The sequence below is a fragment of the Heliangelus exortis genome, chromosome 2, assembly GCF_036169615.1.
Source record: "Heliangelus exortis chromosome 2, bHelExo1.hap1, whole genome shotgun sequence".
NCBI classification, from domain to species: domain Eukaryota; kingdom Metazoa; phylum Chordata; class Aves; order Apodiformes; family Trochilidae; genus Heliangelus; species Heliangelus exortis.
The window spans coordinates 50,453,368-50,468,736 of NC_092423.1; the positions used below are offsets into that span (position 1 = coordinate 50,453,368).

At 41.5% G+C, this 15,369-nt stretch overlaps 2 protein-coding genes across 11 annotated transcripts in view; both read left to right on the top strand.

The window, feature by feature from the left end:
* The window catches only part of LSM5 (LSM5 homolog, U6 small nuclear RNA and mRNA degradation associated), a 591,871-nt gene that overhangs the window by 164,979 nt on the left and 411,523 nt on the right, over positions 1-15,369 (top strand). The gene's annotated exons all lie outside the window — the stretch shown is intronic.
* Positions 1-15,369, top strand: part of PDE1C (phosphodiesterase 1C) — a 286,285-nt gene that overhangs the window by 86,842 nt on the left and 184,074 nt on the right. The window contains exons 1-2 of one of the 9 annotated variants that reach the window (XM_071736080.1): positions 9,578-9,703; positions 10,364-10,466. The exons of 4 other annotated variants lie outside the window; for them this stretch is intronic. In XM_071736080.1, the coding sequence (XP_071592181.1) occupies positions 10,366-10,466 (101 nt within the window). In that variant the 5' untranslated portion in view covers positions 9,578-9,703; positions 10,364-10,365. Of the gene's footprint in view, positions 1-9,577; positions 9,704-9,814; positions 10,467-15,369 lie in introns of those variants that run through there. 4 more of the 9 variants (XM_071736086.1, XM_071736079.1, XM_071736081.1 and 1 more) reach the window with 4 other exon arrangements.

Sequence of the window (15,369 nt, forward strand, 5' to 3'; positions counted from 1 at the left end):
GATGGGCAAAAGTGACATACAGAAAAATGGTAATTTGAGACTAGATAAACATTTCAAGCCATGGGAATCCAAAAGCAATAATAATCCTTTTAGGAAGTGCTTAGGACTGAGTTATTACAGTGGCGGCAGCTTCATACATAAAAATCAAGTATTTACTGATGACTGAAGTGATAGCTGCTGAGCAAATGTTTTAAAAATCAAGGTAGTAGGCAAGAAGAAAACATTCAGGCATGAAGGAATCTAATGGATTGTTCTTTGGTCTTTGTGGGTCATATTAAGATGCAGTGCTTTGGCAAAGAAATTTTTTCTAAAGGATGATAGTATAATAGCTTCTTGATTCCAAAGTTACTTGATTATAGTTGTCTTTATTATTAAAATACCTCTTCAGCTTTTTTTTTTTTTTTTCACAAGGAAAAGGTACCTCAGGTTTTGAGGGCAGTCATTTCCTCTTTCTAACACAAGATGATTTAAGAGAAGGGAGGAGGCACCAGAGCCCTTAAGCTGTTCAAGGGAGCTCAGCCAGCGGAGCTGAGAAAAGGGTGGGTTTGAGGAACACCTTTTAAACCTTTGGAGCAGCCTCTCTCGTGAAATAAAGAGCCATATTTACTGAATAACAATATTCTAATTTCTTGCTTCTTGTCCTCCCTGTGGAAACCTGTTTTGTTTTTTTTTTTTTTATATTTCTCTGGAGAATGGCTTGGTAGTCCTTCCTGTGGATAACAGCCCAAGACATGTCTGTGTAGAGGCAGGAATATCTGCAGGGCACAGGACTCAGCATAGGTCACTGGGTTTAGGCTGTTGTATTGTGTATAACCCTTGCATAAGCTGGGGAACCTTCATCTTCAAAAAAGTGAGATGGAGTTTTTCATTCATGCTGAAACCAGCTGGGATGCTTTTCCAGAGGCTCAGTCTTTTCATTCTTGGAAATCTTCCAGCCTCGAAGTTGTTTTCAGGGCCGCTTTGTTCTCATTTGCTCTTGCAGCAAGACTGTTCTTTAAAAAGTTTGGTCGTTTGTTTTTCTTTTGTTTGATTTTTTTTCTTTGTTTTGTTTTGTTTTTCCTGGTGTTTACTTCTGAAAACTACAGAAGACAATTGCTATCCTTTTCAGCCCTCTCTTTGCTTTTTTGAAGCAGCTGCTCCTGCAGGGTTTGCATGAGGAAGGCCAAGTAAGGAAGATAGGCCAGCTCTAGCAGTGGAGAATCCTGTGAAGGCAAATTTGCCCTATAGCCTTGTCTTGCTTTTATTCATGGTCCAGCTCACATTGCAATTGCCTTATCCGAGTGCCTTTTTTTCCCCAAAACACTGAAACTGAGACCTTCGTGAACTCCAAGTGTGTTGGATCTACCACATTTCTATGATCAAAGGAAATGGATTCAGGAAGAAAGAGATCAGGTTAATCAGCCATGATCCAATGTGATAAATAGATGTTGCTTTTTATTCAGCTTCCCTTTCCTTTAATTACTCTTTCCTCTGAGCTCTGATGTCTGGCACACTGCTGAGATCAGATAACAAGCTTCTACCACATCTCTCACAATGATGGACTCCTTGGCTTCAGAGCAGTGTGGTTTTGCATTTTGTTTCCACTTTCTGCATGCACATATGTCCAATGCATATTATCCCAGGAAAGATATGGGAAATATTATTTTAATTGGGGTATATGGGGAGGAAGGGTCTCAAAGCAAACATATGTCACGTGGACTGCAGTCTGCCAGAGTTGGTTGATTAAATAGCCCTGACTTGGCTACTTCTGTTGGCAAAGGCAAGTGGAGTGATCAGATGTGGCTATTTGTCTCCCATAGCAGACAGCAGATAAGGGGAAGGAAAAGAATAGCACTTGGGTTCCCAGGCATCAAAAAGCAGTGATAGTCCTAAAAAAACCAACTGTGAATCTTCCCTCTGTTCAGCAGGTGGACAGATGTAACCGTGGGAGAAAGTCGAGTTCTGGTTTATAAACCACTCTCAGACTCTTTTACATTGATAAAATTCATTACATTGATAAAATATGCAGATATTTTGTGATAGTTATACATTTATTTCCTGACTCCAGAAGGGATAACACATAATGCACAATAATTCTGTCTTCATTCTTTGTAATGTCTATAAATCTATTATAGGAGCAAATGTAGAGCTTCCATGGTACAGGGGGCAGCATTGGCCTGTGTAATAAAACATAACTTGTGTATGAGAGACAGAAAAGTGAAAAACCTTCCACATTTCTCAAACATGTAAGTAATGATTAAAAAACCCTTTGGGACAACTTTGTTTTTGTCTTGAATAAACTTTAGTATCTATTCAATATCTTTGCATCTGAAGATATGAAGGATGATCTGGAGCAGGAAACTCTGGAAGAAAGATTGTAGAGAGTTTAGGTCATCAAAATGGTCTACTTCAATCTCAGTGGATGGTAGCTGGTGAAAAGGTAAAGACTAGAAAACCAGTTCTTGTTTAATCGTCTAATTAGATGTCTCTTTAAAGTAATTAGTTGCTTGGACTAATCACATCTTACATGCTTTCGCCAAGACTTTTCATAGCTGAGTTTTTAAGCTCTCCTCATTCTTTTTTGCAAAATATTTTATAAAGCTCCCGTTCCTTTAACCATCACTACTCTCTCATGCATCCTTTCTAAACTGTCATGTATAGTAGTATAAGTTTTAAGCCCTTCTGGGGCTGTGAAGGTCATTAAATTAAAAAGGACTTTTTAAAATGCCCTGCAAGAGTGATAGTGCTTTTGTCAAAGCTGCAGTGCTCTGGGTGAGTGCAATAGAGATTTTTATGGAGCACTGCAGTGCCACGGTTTCAGTAATAACTTAAAGTGTCACCAGGATGGAAATTTTCTCATTTTGGTAAGCCTCCCAAGTTGAAGAAGGTTGCTTCAAGTTTTCTTAAATCTGCCTTCATAGAAAATGAGCAAAGACCACAAAAGAAGTTTGCACTTGGCTTAGTGGCAATATTAGTTGATACTATCTGACAGAAAATTTCTTACCAATCATCAAAGCTTTTAGTCAAAAGTGTCAGCTTCATTCACCTCACTCAGTGAAAGTTTAAATGAACAGCAGCTTTTCCATCTACTTCATCAGTTACATTTTTTAATTATACTGAGGATTTTACTGTCACTTTTGTAATTTTACTTGGTTTATTTTCTTAGATGAAAAGCTGGTATTTGCCTTCCCCTAATCCTCCTGCTTGAAGTTTCCCATAGTATGCCTAGTCCTGGTGACAGACTGAACACATTGTTTAGGATGCATGGAATACAACAGTGGTCTAAATATACTTATCTTTATATGTATATATATATATATATAAATATATATGTATATCTTGCTGGTTTTGAAGCTTTTTGGAAGTGGAGCATTCCCCTGAGTCAGCTGCATCTGTGCTGCTTCTGGACAGAGAAACTAAAACTATCCATAATTACTGGATGCAGTAGAAATCACAGTTCCCGAGCCCTGAGGGAACTGAGTGATTGAATGTAATTAAAGGCAGTTACCAGTCCAATAGATTGCTACTCTTTGGCTGGCTTTAACCTTTGCCTTCCCCTGTCTTCCAGCCCTCACTTATGTCTGTAATAATGGTTTCTCAACTGTGGCCTAGGTCAGTTACCATCAAGCCCTAAAATCTAATCTTAGGCAGGAAAAAAAGATTAAATTTCACTCGTGAACTACAGTTTGAGAAGTACTCAATCTAGTTTAATAAAACTAGAAAGTGCAATTACAACAAAAATCTTAAACCAATGTACCTAAGTCATACCAGTGTAAGTCTAGATGCTCACAAGTGTATAGAAATAATGTGTGGTTGAACTGTGGCTTTTTAGAGCAGATTCACTAGGCTTAGGACTGTATAATGTTCTTGACTAAAAGGAACAGAGTCATCTGTGCTTTGATGCCAGTTTCTTGCTGTTGAAAATGCTTAATATTTAAGTGAATATTAATGCTTTTTCAGCAGCTAAAAGCTGATTTACATACAAATAATTCTGTTCTCTACCATCTATTTTGTAGTGAAGTGCGGCAGAGTTAATTATGCTATTAGATATATTGTCTCATTTATTCACTTTCTGAGACTCATGAATTTTTTATTAACTCTTCATCCACTTAGCACAATGGTTACCTTTCTAAGAGTTCAACCTGAGGTTCTGTTTTCCTCATGAGAGAGTGCTGTAATTCTGACTATTTTCAAAAATGCATGCAGGTCAGCTGAAAATGTCTAAATATTTCCTAATCACTCTCTTGTATTTCAACATGAAGAATAAATAGGATAAAGGCAATTCAGTGATCGGACTGGTACCCTTCTCCCTCCTTCTAAGGCCCTCCCAAGCAAAACAAAACAGAACAACAAAAAAAGATTGTTCTTAACTGAAAATGAGCAAGAAACTTAATTCCTGCTAGGATAAAGATTGAGCAAAATCTTATTTATGCCATATTATTTTTGGCACTAGCGGAATTAGCAGAAATGTCAGTGTTTTAAAAACTGTTTGTATATAGTATTAGCATGATATTTTGGAATATGATACTGGCAGACTCATCACAATGTTTGCTTTAACTGAAGTTCAGAGCTCCAAACTCAGACATTCAATAGCAAAAGCAAAGACAAATACTCTGCTGCAGTTTTGGTTGGAGGCATTAGTGGTAGGAGAATGAAAGATATTCAGGATTATTTATGCGTGGACAGACATACGAATGTATTGTAATCATACTAATTATAGAACTTGTAATAACGCTTGAAGCTTTCATTCTGTCAAATCAGATTAATTGATGGGAGAAGATGCGTGCTCACACAGGCAGTCTATGGGAATAGCAATAGGCTACGTTTCAGCACACTTCCAGTGCCCCATGCTACCCCTTCAGAATGGGGTGGTTTAGCTGTTTGAAAGCTTGCAGTTTGAAATTATCAATCCAGTGTGCTCTTGCTCTCCAAAGTCCTGTTTCCACCATCCAGGGTGCTGGATGGCGGAAACACATTTTTGGATGTGTTTCAGTGGGCCTTTTAAATGTTATTGCTATACCCACTTATCTGTGGTCTACAGGGAGGACTCTGAACTTTCCCACTCTTTTCCTGGTCTTTGCTTAAAAAACAAAAGAGAGGAACTCTAGGCGCCTTTAAGGAAAGTTGCTGAGGAGTTTAATCTAAGGACAGAGTCTAGTTTCCAGCAGCATCATGTGTCAGAGGTGGCTCTGAACATTTTGCCTTGGACTCATGTATGAAATACCTCTACCACCACCATGAGGAAGGCAGATGCCCTAGTATTTTGGCTGTTTTGCAGAGGTACCTGTCCTCATGGGGCCACATTGTGGATGCTGCCCTCCTCAGCTGGCTTTTAACACCTCTCTATTGCCTGTCCTCAGCATCCTGCTGCATCAGCAGTCTTGTGGGACGGTGCACTTAGTCAGGAAGGAGAAGTACCTGTAATTTACTCACCACCAAAAGGTAGTGACATGCAACACCCTAGCTGTTCAGTGGTGGGCATCAGTGTAATGGGAAGTAGAACAGGCAGTGAAGGACAGCATCGTAGTCCACTGTCACTGCAGGAGGAGCTTAAGCAGGCAGCACTCTACCACTTCTCAAGTGGGTAGGGGTGTCTTCTCTCTTGTCTAAAAACCATTTACCATGGCTGCCTGTGCAGTTCTTTGTATTATATGAAAGGTTCCTAGAGCAAACATACCAGATTGTGCTTCACCAGTACCAGCTGGGGAATCATTTGTGCTTTACCCCTCATAACTTGTCTCTTTTCCTTGGATGTGTCCCATCTTGACTCAGCTGCTTGCTGGTATTTGAGGATCTTACTCAACTGCAGAGAACTGAAGATGCTTAACAGTTGTAGCAGTGCTTTATCTGGGTGACACCTAAAGAGCTATATGTAGGAAAGTGTTTGAACTGCTTGGAACTGGTGGCTGATACAAGGTAGCACCTAGCAGTGGGAAGGATAAAATTCATTTAGCAGCGAGCATTCTGAAAATCAGCATCAAGTACTTCAGAGACCCTCCCTGAGCCTGGCATTGCAGACGTGTGGTTGAACTTTATGGCAAGGATGAGGTGACCTTCTCCAGGGACAGTTCTCCAGGTCTCCAGGTGACCAGACTGCCTGAGGTACTAAGTGTCTGTGGTGTGACAGACCTGGGTAGCAGGTAGGATTCTCATGCTGCTTCAGCTGTTGGGAATTTCTCATTGCCTCTAATTAATTATGGGAGTTTCTACTGTCATGGAAGGAAAATAAAAAGAAGTACTCTATACTGTAAAATTTTGTTAAAGAAGGAAGGACAATTTATTTTTAGGAAGTCTCAAATGACTTCTAGTCTTCTATACGAAGCAAAGCCAAATGGAGAGGTAATGGAAACTGAAGGGGAGGGAATCTTGCTAATAGCTTGTTTGATTTTATTACCGCAGTGGTGCTTCAGAGTGGAATCTCATTAGGGGCCTCTCTCCCACCCCAGCTCCAAATTGTGTCACAGCACTAAATCAAATGGGGGAGGAAGCCACGGTGTGTCACAACTCTCTCATCAAAGCCATCTCTGCCTGCACTGAGCAGATGAACTGGTGTCTCTGTCTCAACTTCCTTCAGCTAAGTGTCATCACTGTAAAAATGTTTGCCCTTGGCAGGAGCAGCATCCTCAGCCACATTTCAGATTACCTCTGTAGCTGCATTTGCTTCCACAGGCTCCAACACTGGTGTCGTTCTTGCCAATGCTCTTTCCTCTCCCACCTCATGTTTTGCATATCATCTGGTTTGCTGCAAACACTGCAAGCCCTATCTCTGCCCATAATTCCTATAAATATCATTGCTGTGACATCATATCTGTCCAGCCCTCAGTTTCCTCAACACTTGAGAGCAATGGCATTTTTGTCTGCCTTCTGCTGATTTGGCCCCTGTCTCAACTTCCCAGTTTTATTTGTTTTAACAAGTAGCTATCAGATTGCACAGTCCTTCTGTTTGGTAGCTTATGATCTCAAAGACTCTTGGAGGTCAAAATGCAATGAAACAAAAGGTCATGCACCATTCAGGGTTGGGAGGATATCTAAGTTCTCCTGTATCACTTTTTGAACAGGTCCCACTCAGTATTATTTTAGTTCTTCAAATCCGTGGAGGTATCCTACCCTGGCACAAAATATTGTAATTCTTTTTCTCTTCTGTCATTATGTAGGTATTCTTTTTGGCATGGTATTTTAAAGGTAAAACTTGCAGAGTGAACAATAATATGGTGAAGGTGAAAAGTACCTGGGCTCTGCTAATCTTGACTGGACAATTATTTCTGAGGAAAAGAATGAGTCACTGGTTAAATAGATAACAAACTGGTAGGATTCAGGCATACAGGTTACACCAGCATCAGATTGTTGTTGACTTGTATTTCACTCATGAGATGGAGTTGAGACGTTTCAAGGGAAAAGGTTATTTTAAAAGTGTATGGATTGTGGCATGTTGGTAATACATCTATTTCTGTTACAATGGTGATTCCTGGTAGTAAATGAAACTTCATGGAAAATGTTCCTGACTAAAGTGGAACAGGAAAAATGCAATTCTGTGCATCTGGCAATAGAATTGAAAGAGGTATACAGGAAAAAATGAAGTGTAAATGGGAATTTTTGTTCTGCCAGCCTCTTTATGTAACTGTGGTAGGCCACATGTCCATGGGGCTGAATACCTGCCTCTGGTTTTGGCATGAGGGTTTTGGGTTTTTTTAGGAATCTAAAACCTACAGGAGCTAAGGGTGAGGGAGCTTTGCCTCCTGCAGCAAAATAGAAATCCCAGCACCTCAATACTGATTTGTGTGAGTACTAAAAGCTACAAAGGATTTCCTTAAACTGTATGGGTTTCATCTGGGAAGTCGAATGAATGCATATTGTCTGCCTGTTGACAGCACACTGCAGAAATAATGAAGGACAGTAGTGCCTTGCTCTTACAGTTTCCTCATGAGTGGAACTTGCTGTCCTTCCCATAGGTAGGTGGTAGCACTGTGCTGGTTCTTAGATGCAGACACTGACACAAGGTGTAGGAAATTATTATCTGTCACCTGTGAAACATGTGGCTGAGCTTCTCGGTCCCACTGATGAATCAGTAAGACTGGGTCATCTTATTGACAAGGTTGGAAGAGCAACAGATTTGGTAAAACTCTAACAATGTTAGCTTTAATTCAGTATAGGCTGATCTCTTTCTGTCAATATGATATCACTTTTTATGGAGCTGTCTCTTATCTCACTGGCATTAAAATAAACTGGCACTTTTTCTACTGTGGAAGGAAAGGTTAAAGATTTGTGGTTTTACCTCAAATTTTATTAACTCTTTTATACCCTTACAGGTGCAAAACCACCTTTTGCATTAATGCTTTTCCTTCAAGGCTAGATTCCTTCTAGATTCAAGGCTTCTAGTTTTCCTGTGTATGAAAACAGTCTTTGAATATTCAAGAAACAAGAGAGTGAATTGGTAAAGCATTGCACAAACTCAGCAGCACAGTTTCAGAGCCTGCGTCCAGTTACATGCTGACTTGCACACAACAAATCCCAAAGCAGAAGCCCCACTGATTTTGTATAGATACATAAATCTTCATTTTTTTTTTTTTTCCATGGGGCATAAGAATCTCTGTGCATGCAGGATGGTCTGTTTTTATTTTGCCTGGCTGGATGCTGAAGTAGTGAAGTTAATGTGACTAGGAACTGATTTAAGTCCTTTAAGCAGGATCTTGTTGATTAGGGTAATTAATATGTTGGTGTGTGGCTTGCACAACTGGGGTTGGAAGTCATGACTGGGAAGCATTTTTTCACCAGAGCCTGATTTCCTTCATGTGGCAAACTCTGCTGTTGCAAGCTCTGCTTCTCAAGAGGGAACTTTTGCAACACGTGACAAAATCTGTGAAGGTTGGGACAAAGTGTTGACAGCTATTTTCCCTCTGCTTTAGTGGCTTCAGCTGAATGCACCACATCAATAACCTTAACTAAAGGGAAGCATGAAGGACATCTTTGCAGAGTCTGAGAAGTGCTTGAAAGAAAATGTCCTTCCTCCTGCCCAGAGCAGGATTCCTGCAGGTGTAGAGAGGGATGCCCAGTACCTCAGTCCCTGCTGTGCCTGGGGTCAGTGCAGGGGTGCCCCAGGGGACACAGATTCAGGAGTCCTGTTCCAGAACTGGGGTTTCAAGCTCCCTTGTGCTAACCTCTTGAGTTTCAACCATATGTCCTGTTGGAAGTCTCATGCTTACAGTATGTATTTGTGGTTCTTGTTTTAAGACATTGATATAACCATGACTAATGTGTTGGGCTTGATCTCTCTTCAACATGCACACTTTCCCTGCCATATTTTGGGGGGCTTTAGGCAATGGCTTGTTACTGATTTATTTATTTTCAAAGTGTGTTTTGCCCCAGTTGAAGCCTTACAGCCCGTTCTGCGCATTGCTCTGAGGAAAGCAGGCTGAATGCAAAGAAGCAGATGGCTGTTTGCCAGGAGTGAGTCTCCCACTTTCTGTAATTTACCTATTTTTTTTTTTTTTTTAAACAAACAAAACCAAACAACCAAAGAAAAAACCCACCACGGTTTGGCTTGGTTGCTTTTTTTAAGCAGAGCCAGCCTTTCTCCAATAGCCTGTTCTCTCTTCACCCTCCTGTGTTTGTGTGTGCGTGTATGCGGGAGAGAGGGAGGCAGGGAGAGAAGCTGTGCCTGGGCTATGCTGACAGACGAGACTTTTTCCTCAGTTGTCAGGTTTCGAGCCTGTCGACAGCGCTGCTGGTAAGTGGACAAAAAAAAAAAAAAAAAATCTTTCCTGGGGTGGGGGGGTTGGGGGGGAGCGAGGGCGGAGGGACCGTGGGCTGCCACTCGTGAGGCTGCGGGCAGCTGCGGGCAGCGGCGGGCAAGGCAGCCTCCTTGGCAGCGCGCAGTGCCGGGACCCGCGCAGCCGCCCCGCTCCCCAGCTGCCCGTCCAGACGGCTCAGTTGTCACCAAGGGATTTTCTTCCCCTCCTCCCTTGATAAAGATCCCTCAGCTGGTATTACTGATTGTATCCTTGGCTTATTGTAAAAAAAGAAAAAAAAAAAAGAAAAAAAAAAAAAGAGAAACAAACCATTAACAAACCATCAAAAGCAAAACAAGTGCTAAAAAAAAAAAAAAAAGAAGAAGAAGAAGAAAAAAAAAACCCATGCGGGTTTGCAATCTGCAGATGAGGCTCTAATCCCCGGGGCCAGCCCGAGGATGGTGTCCTGCAGGGGCAGCTGCCCCCCGCGTACACCTGAGCGCTCGCCGGCTGCCCACGCCGCTCCGCTCGTGGGGAGGGGGGAGAATCGGCTGCCAAAAATGCTGGCTGCTCCCGGGCAGCGTTAAAGGTGGAGCGTGTGCGTGTGTGGGGGGCAGCATCCGTCCTCGCCGAGCTTTAACCACAGCGGTAACCTGCAGCTATGGAGTCACCGACTAAGGAAATCGAAGAATTTGAGAGCAACTCTCTGAAATACCTACAACCAGAGCAAATAGAGAAAATCTGGCTCCGTCTCCGAGGCTTGTAAGTAGTACTTTTTTTTTTTCTTCTTTTTTTTTTTTTTTCCATATCCCTCTCCCGTTTCCTCCCATTGTCAAAATTATTGTAGCACTTTCTTTTTCCTTTCTTGCTGGTACCTTCAAAATCTCCCAGAAGTTTCCACACCTGTTCTTCATAAATACAGTGACTTAATTTCAGTAAAAGCTTCATTTGCTTCTGTAAACTGGACTGCTTGTTACATTGAACAAACATTTTCCAGCAGGAGTGTAGAAATGTCATTAATGAGGCATTGTAAGATATAAGCAGTTACTGAGATCCTAATTGCTTAAGCTGCTATACTAGAAAAGTTTTGCTGTATCCTGAATAATACTTAGTTAGATCCTCCATTTTCCATTTAGATGCAATATACATAAGATTTTTTTCCCTCTGTACATGTACACTCTTTCCGGCACTGACATAGTTAATAAGGACAAAACAGGCAGAGAAGGCACAATTGGAAAACATTTCTAACAGTATTTGTAATGGCAGCAAATTCATGTTCCGCTCATTGGACTGTATTTATTCATTTATACATTTAGCCTGACTTGCCACGAAATGATGGGACAGCCTCCTGGGTAGGAAAAAAGGACTTGTGCTTAAAGAAGAACTTGGCACTGCAGAAAAGTAAAAGTTTATAGGCTGTAGAGTTTGTGTAGCTTATTTAGACTTAACGTCTGGCTTCTTTTTCAGATTCTCTGTATGTAAAATACTGCCTACCAGCAATAAGATCTGTTACTGGTAGCAAAGTATGTATTTGCCCATCAGTTTCTGGTCAATGCGAAGATTATTACCATGTTAAGCTGCATCACTCTTTGTATTCAGAACTGTTTGCTTGTGGGTTTTTTTTTTTTCTTCAGCCTCACATGTTAGAGTTATTAAAATTTCAGCCCTCAAGGGAAAGGGGGGAAGGGAACAAGCAGGCTAGGAAACAGCAGAAGCAAGAAAATGTAAAAAAAGTAGGCTAATAATTGAAAACAAATGGTCCAAGTTAAACTTGAGTTGGTCTTTGGGTGTTATTTTGTGTGAGCAGTGATGGCATATTTTGTAAAGCATATCCAAAACTTCTATAGGACTCCAAGCTGTCTAAGAGATATACATGAATATGTATTTCTTTCAAGGCATCACTCCAGGAAGGCTGTTTTGTGAAGGAACTTAATCAAAGAAGATGACAGCTGTCTTGTAAGCCTTCCAAATAGAACAGCCACGAAACAAACCCTCTTATTTTCAAATCTGTGCCATGCTGTATTAGTAGGAGTCCTTGAGTTTCTCTCTAATACAGAGTTTAGGAGCATGCTGATTTGAATTACACCTGAAGTTCACAGATAATTTTTCATCAGCATTGTAAATTCAGGGTCTCTCCTGCTGTTAGTATAAGGCACTGTCTGCATATTATACATGAAGCTCTGGTCTCTTTTACATTTAGGAAATTTGGCAGAACTGTAAGACTTATTCTAGATATGTAATAACTAAACCTCAGGCTGTTTTTCAGTATAACTCTGTTGGTGGTGTGTATGTGAGTTTAGCAAGCACATCCTTCTTCTTCTGAGTTTCAAGATTGCTTTGCCTAAAGTGGAGATAGATTTTTTTAATTTTTTTTTTTTTTTTTTTTTTTTTTTTTATAATTCTTGATCACAAGATGAAAACTGAAATGTGTTCTGCTCTAATTAGAGATTACAGAAGATTTTTCCATTCCCAGTCATTATATTGAGGCTTTTAGCATGTGCATACACACACAGACAAACTAGTTGCAGACTGAGGATTGGCGTGATGTCTCATGGTTTTTCTTGTCCATTTTTATGCATGCCCATGTATATAAGAAGAACAATTAATGTGCACAGCCATCTTAATTAGCTCTTAAATAAGATGCTTCATCTTGGAGAGACCAAAAAATACTTGAGATGACTTCCCTCCCCCCTTCCCTCTGGTACATGGACAGCCATATCACATTTTAAAAGGCACAACAGTGCTACCAGAGCAGAGTTATACAGGTAATGAGAGAGCTCACTGCTATCTGGAACTGCCCTGGGAGTTGTGGTCTGCAGCAGGCAGACATCCACAAGGTGATTTGATCCTGACAGTCCTCCTTAAAGGGGAAGGGCAGTGACAATTTAAACAGTCTCAGTCTCAGGTACTTAGTATTGGGTTGGATGTCTCCTTGGTAGGACTTCAACCATGGCAACTCTGATACCTTTCTCCCTGTTTTCTGTCCCTCAGTGTCAGATGGTGTGTGTACTCACAGTGAATCAGTGAACAAACCAATATTCACCACCTCATGCAATACCTGCCTTTTCCAGGCAGCGGGAAAGGGGGATCTTTTAATTCTCAGCCCCTCTCAGCCTGTTTGGTTTGTAGGGAATGGAAACCTGAAGGCTGCAAAGAGGAGGCTGAGACAAGGCTCTTTCCAGAATCCCCTTATGTAGTGTGGTTTTGGCTTAAGCAAGTCTGGCAAGGGCTGTTTTTGCCATCTGCCTGGTACAGTTCTGTCCCACAGGATGGTTGGCCTTTGGAGTGTAGATTTTCAAGGAATAGGGCAGTCTCTTGGACAGTGTGCAAAGGGCAGTTTTTTGTGAGGCAGAGCCAGGTGTCTGTTGTACCATGAGTCATATGCTGCTGTAAGAGCCAGATAAAACACTGAGTTTGCCTTTGGAGTGGAGTGGAAGGGTTCCCTTCTCCTTTTCCTTATGTGTCTCTCCAACAAATGGCTTCTTGGTCGGGACAGCCTGGTTGCTTTTTAAGGAGAGTAGTATGAGGTGATGGTCCTTGGGCTGTGTAGAGTACTTTTGCTCTTACTGTTTAAGAATAAGCTAAAATATGAATGCAATAACATTACCAAAATGTTTTTGATACATACATATTCTTGGCTTAATGATGCTGTGCAGCAATTTATTAGTGAATCAAGGTGTGGTGGACCCATGATATTTTGTCAGGTTTAAGAGAGTGTGATAAACTGCCTCACTGGGCAAGAAGTCATCTGTGGCAAAATATTTGGGTGTCTGGAACCAGAGATCTATGAAGTGTTGTCTTTTATACATGACCAATTAGATAATAATTTATGTTTAATCAAAGTTTAGAAATTAATCTTTTAGTGATTTATTATCAATAAACTCTTAGGAAAGGTTTCTGAATAAGCTGTTTCCTGGGCAGAGGTTGCACCGGAGGTATCTGAAACTCCTCAGGGAAAATCTTGAAAGTTGAGAACTGATGGTTTTGCTCTTTTTACTTATGTCAGAATGTCAGGGAGAGGTTTACTCTGGATTTCTCCTTGTAGAGGCTCACTTCAGCAACACGGCTATGTGCACCAGACATGCAGCCACCAGGGTTCTATCTTTGAAGCCTGGGGCCAAAGGCACGAGCTTTGGCTGCAGCAGGGACCTCCCAGAAACAGACCTGCTTCCAAGTTTCATTGGAAATGAATCAGACTGGAGCAACTTCACATCACTTCTGGAATATCTCACATGGGGCTTCCTCCCCTTGACTGCCTGAGAGGTGCCTGCCTCCCATGGATGCTGCTGGGCATGAGATGGTCCTTCCAACCACCTTGTGCCTCTCTGTCCCCACAGGCAAACACGTGCTCTCACTGTGTGGCTGTGGATGGGCTCCCACCCCCCTCTGCACACCCCTGGTATATGCATGTACTCCTGCTGAGTGTGTCTTGAGTTCAGGAGCAGATCTCCTTGGCTGCATCTGGGCTTCAGGGATGTCCATTTCTTTCTTCATGCGGGGCCTGCCTTTGGACAGTTGCCTCTCATTCCCAGGCAGTGCTTCCCATGAAGGCTGACAAGCTCGGCCTGCAACAAAGTGTGGTTTTTAAGGACATGTTGATTGTTTTGCTTATGGCTCTCAATAGCTGCCACCAGAAAAAAGGGTCTTGAGTCTCTTGCTCTATTCTTACTTTCTTGCCCCATGGATCCTGTCCAGAAGGATCTTATTCTGACTTGGTTTAATGAGATCCAGGATACACAGAACATCTGAGTCTTCCCTCCACTCTCCTTCGGTTGCTAGTAATTTACTCTGTTAAGCTGGAAACTTTCTGTTCTGCAAAACATCCCTTAAGACTAGGTGGGACCCATTACATGACACTGTTAGGGGCAGAGCTTGGAGACCTGATTTTAAAATACGACTGCATGATTGCTTTTCAAGCTGACAGTTTCTCTAGGGAGGTATGAGCAGTTGGGGTGTTCTTGTTTTAGCACTTGGACCACTAGCTGTGGGACTGTGATCTCCCATCTGCTAGTCAGGACTCTTAAAGGTCCGTGAAGCTACCTCCCAATTTCTCAAGAGCAGAGAAGGCACTGAAACACTTTTCAACACTAGGATTAGGTATTATGTCTCATGGCATTGAAGGATGCAGAGGCATATATCTGAAGAACTTTGCTAGTTTCAGTTGAGATGTGTTCACGTATGATAGGTGAAAACCCAGCCTGGAGATGCCTTTGGTTTGATTTTGGTTGCTCTTATGGTTTCTAGTAAAAGAAAAATAAAACCTTGGTTTCTAGCTATTAGAGTATTACCAGCATAACTGGCATCTACTAGTACCCCTGCAATGCTTTAAACATTGCAGAAGGAGAGAAGAGAAAATGGACTGTAACCTTCTTCACAGTAGCTGGGATTATAGTGTCAAATTCCCAAATACATAATAAATCCCCTCATTCTCAGCATAGTACTTCCTCTTGCTGCTGAAGATGAAATTACAAATAGCATCAATCTCTGAATTGTGACCCAAATGAGATGCTTGACTTTGACCTCGTTTTCTGGGCTCTCCTGGCCAAACCTATCAAAGTAGAATTGGTCTTAGAAATTGGATGTGGAAAGAAGATAGAAACACATGTAAATCAGTGTCTTTGAAAACGTCATGGTTTTGCTGAAGATCTGGAATAATATGTCAACA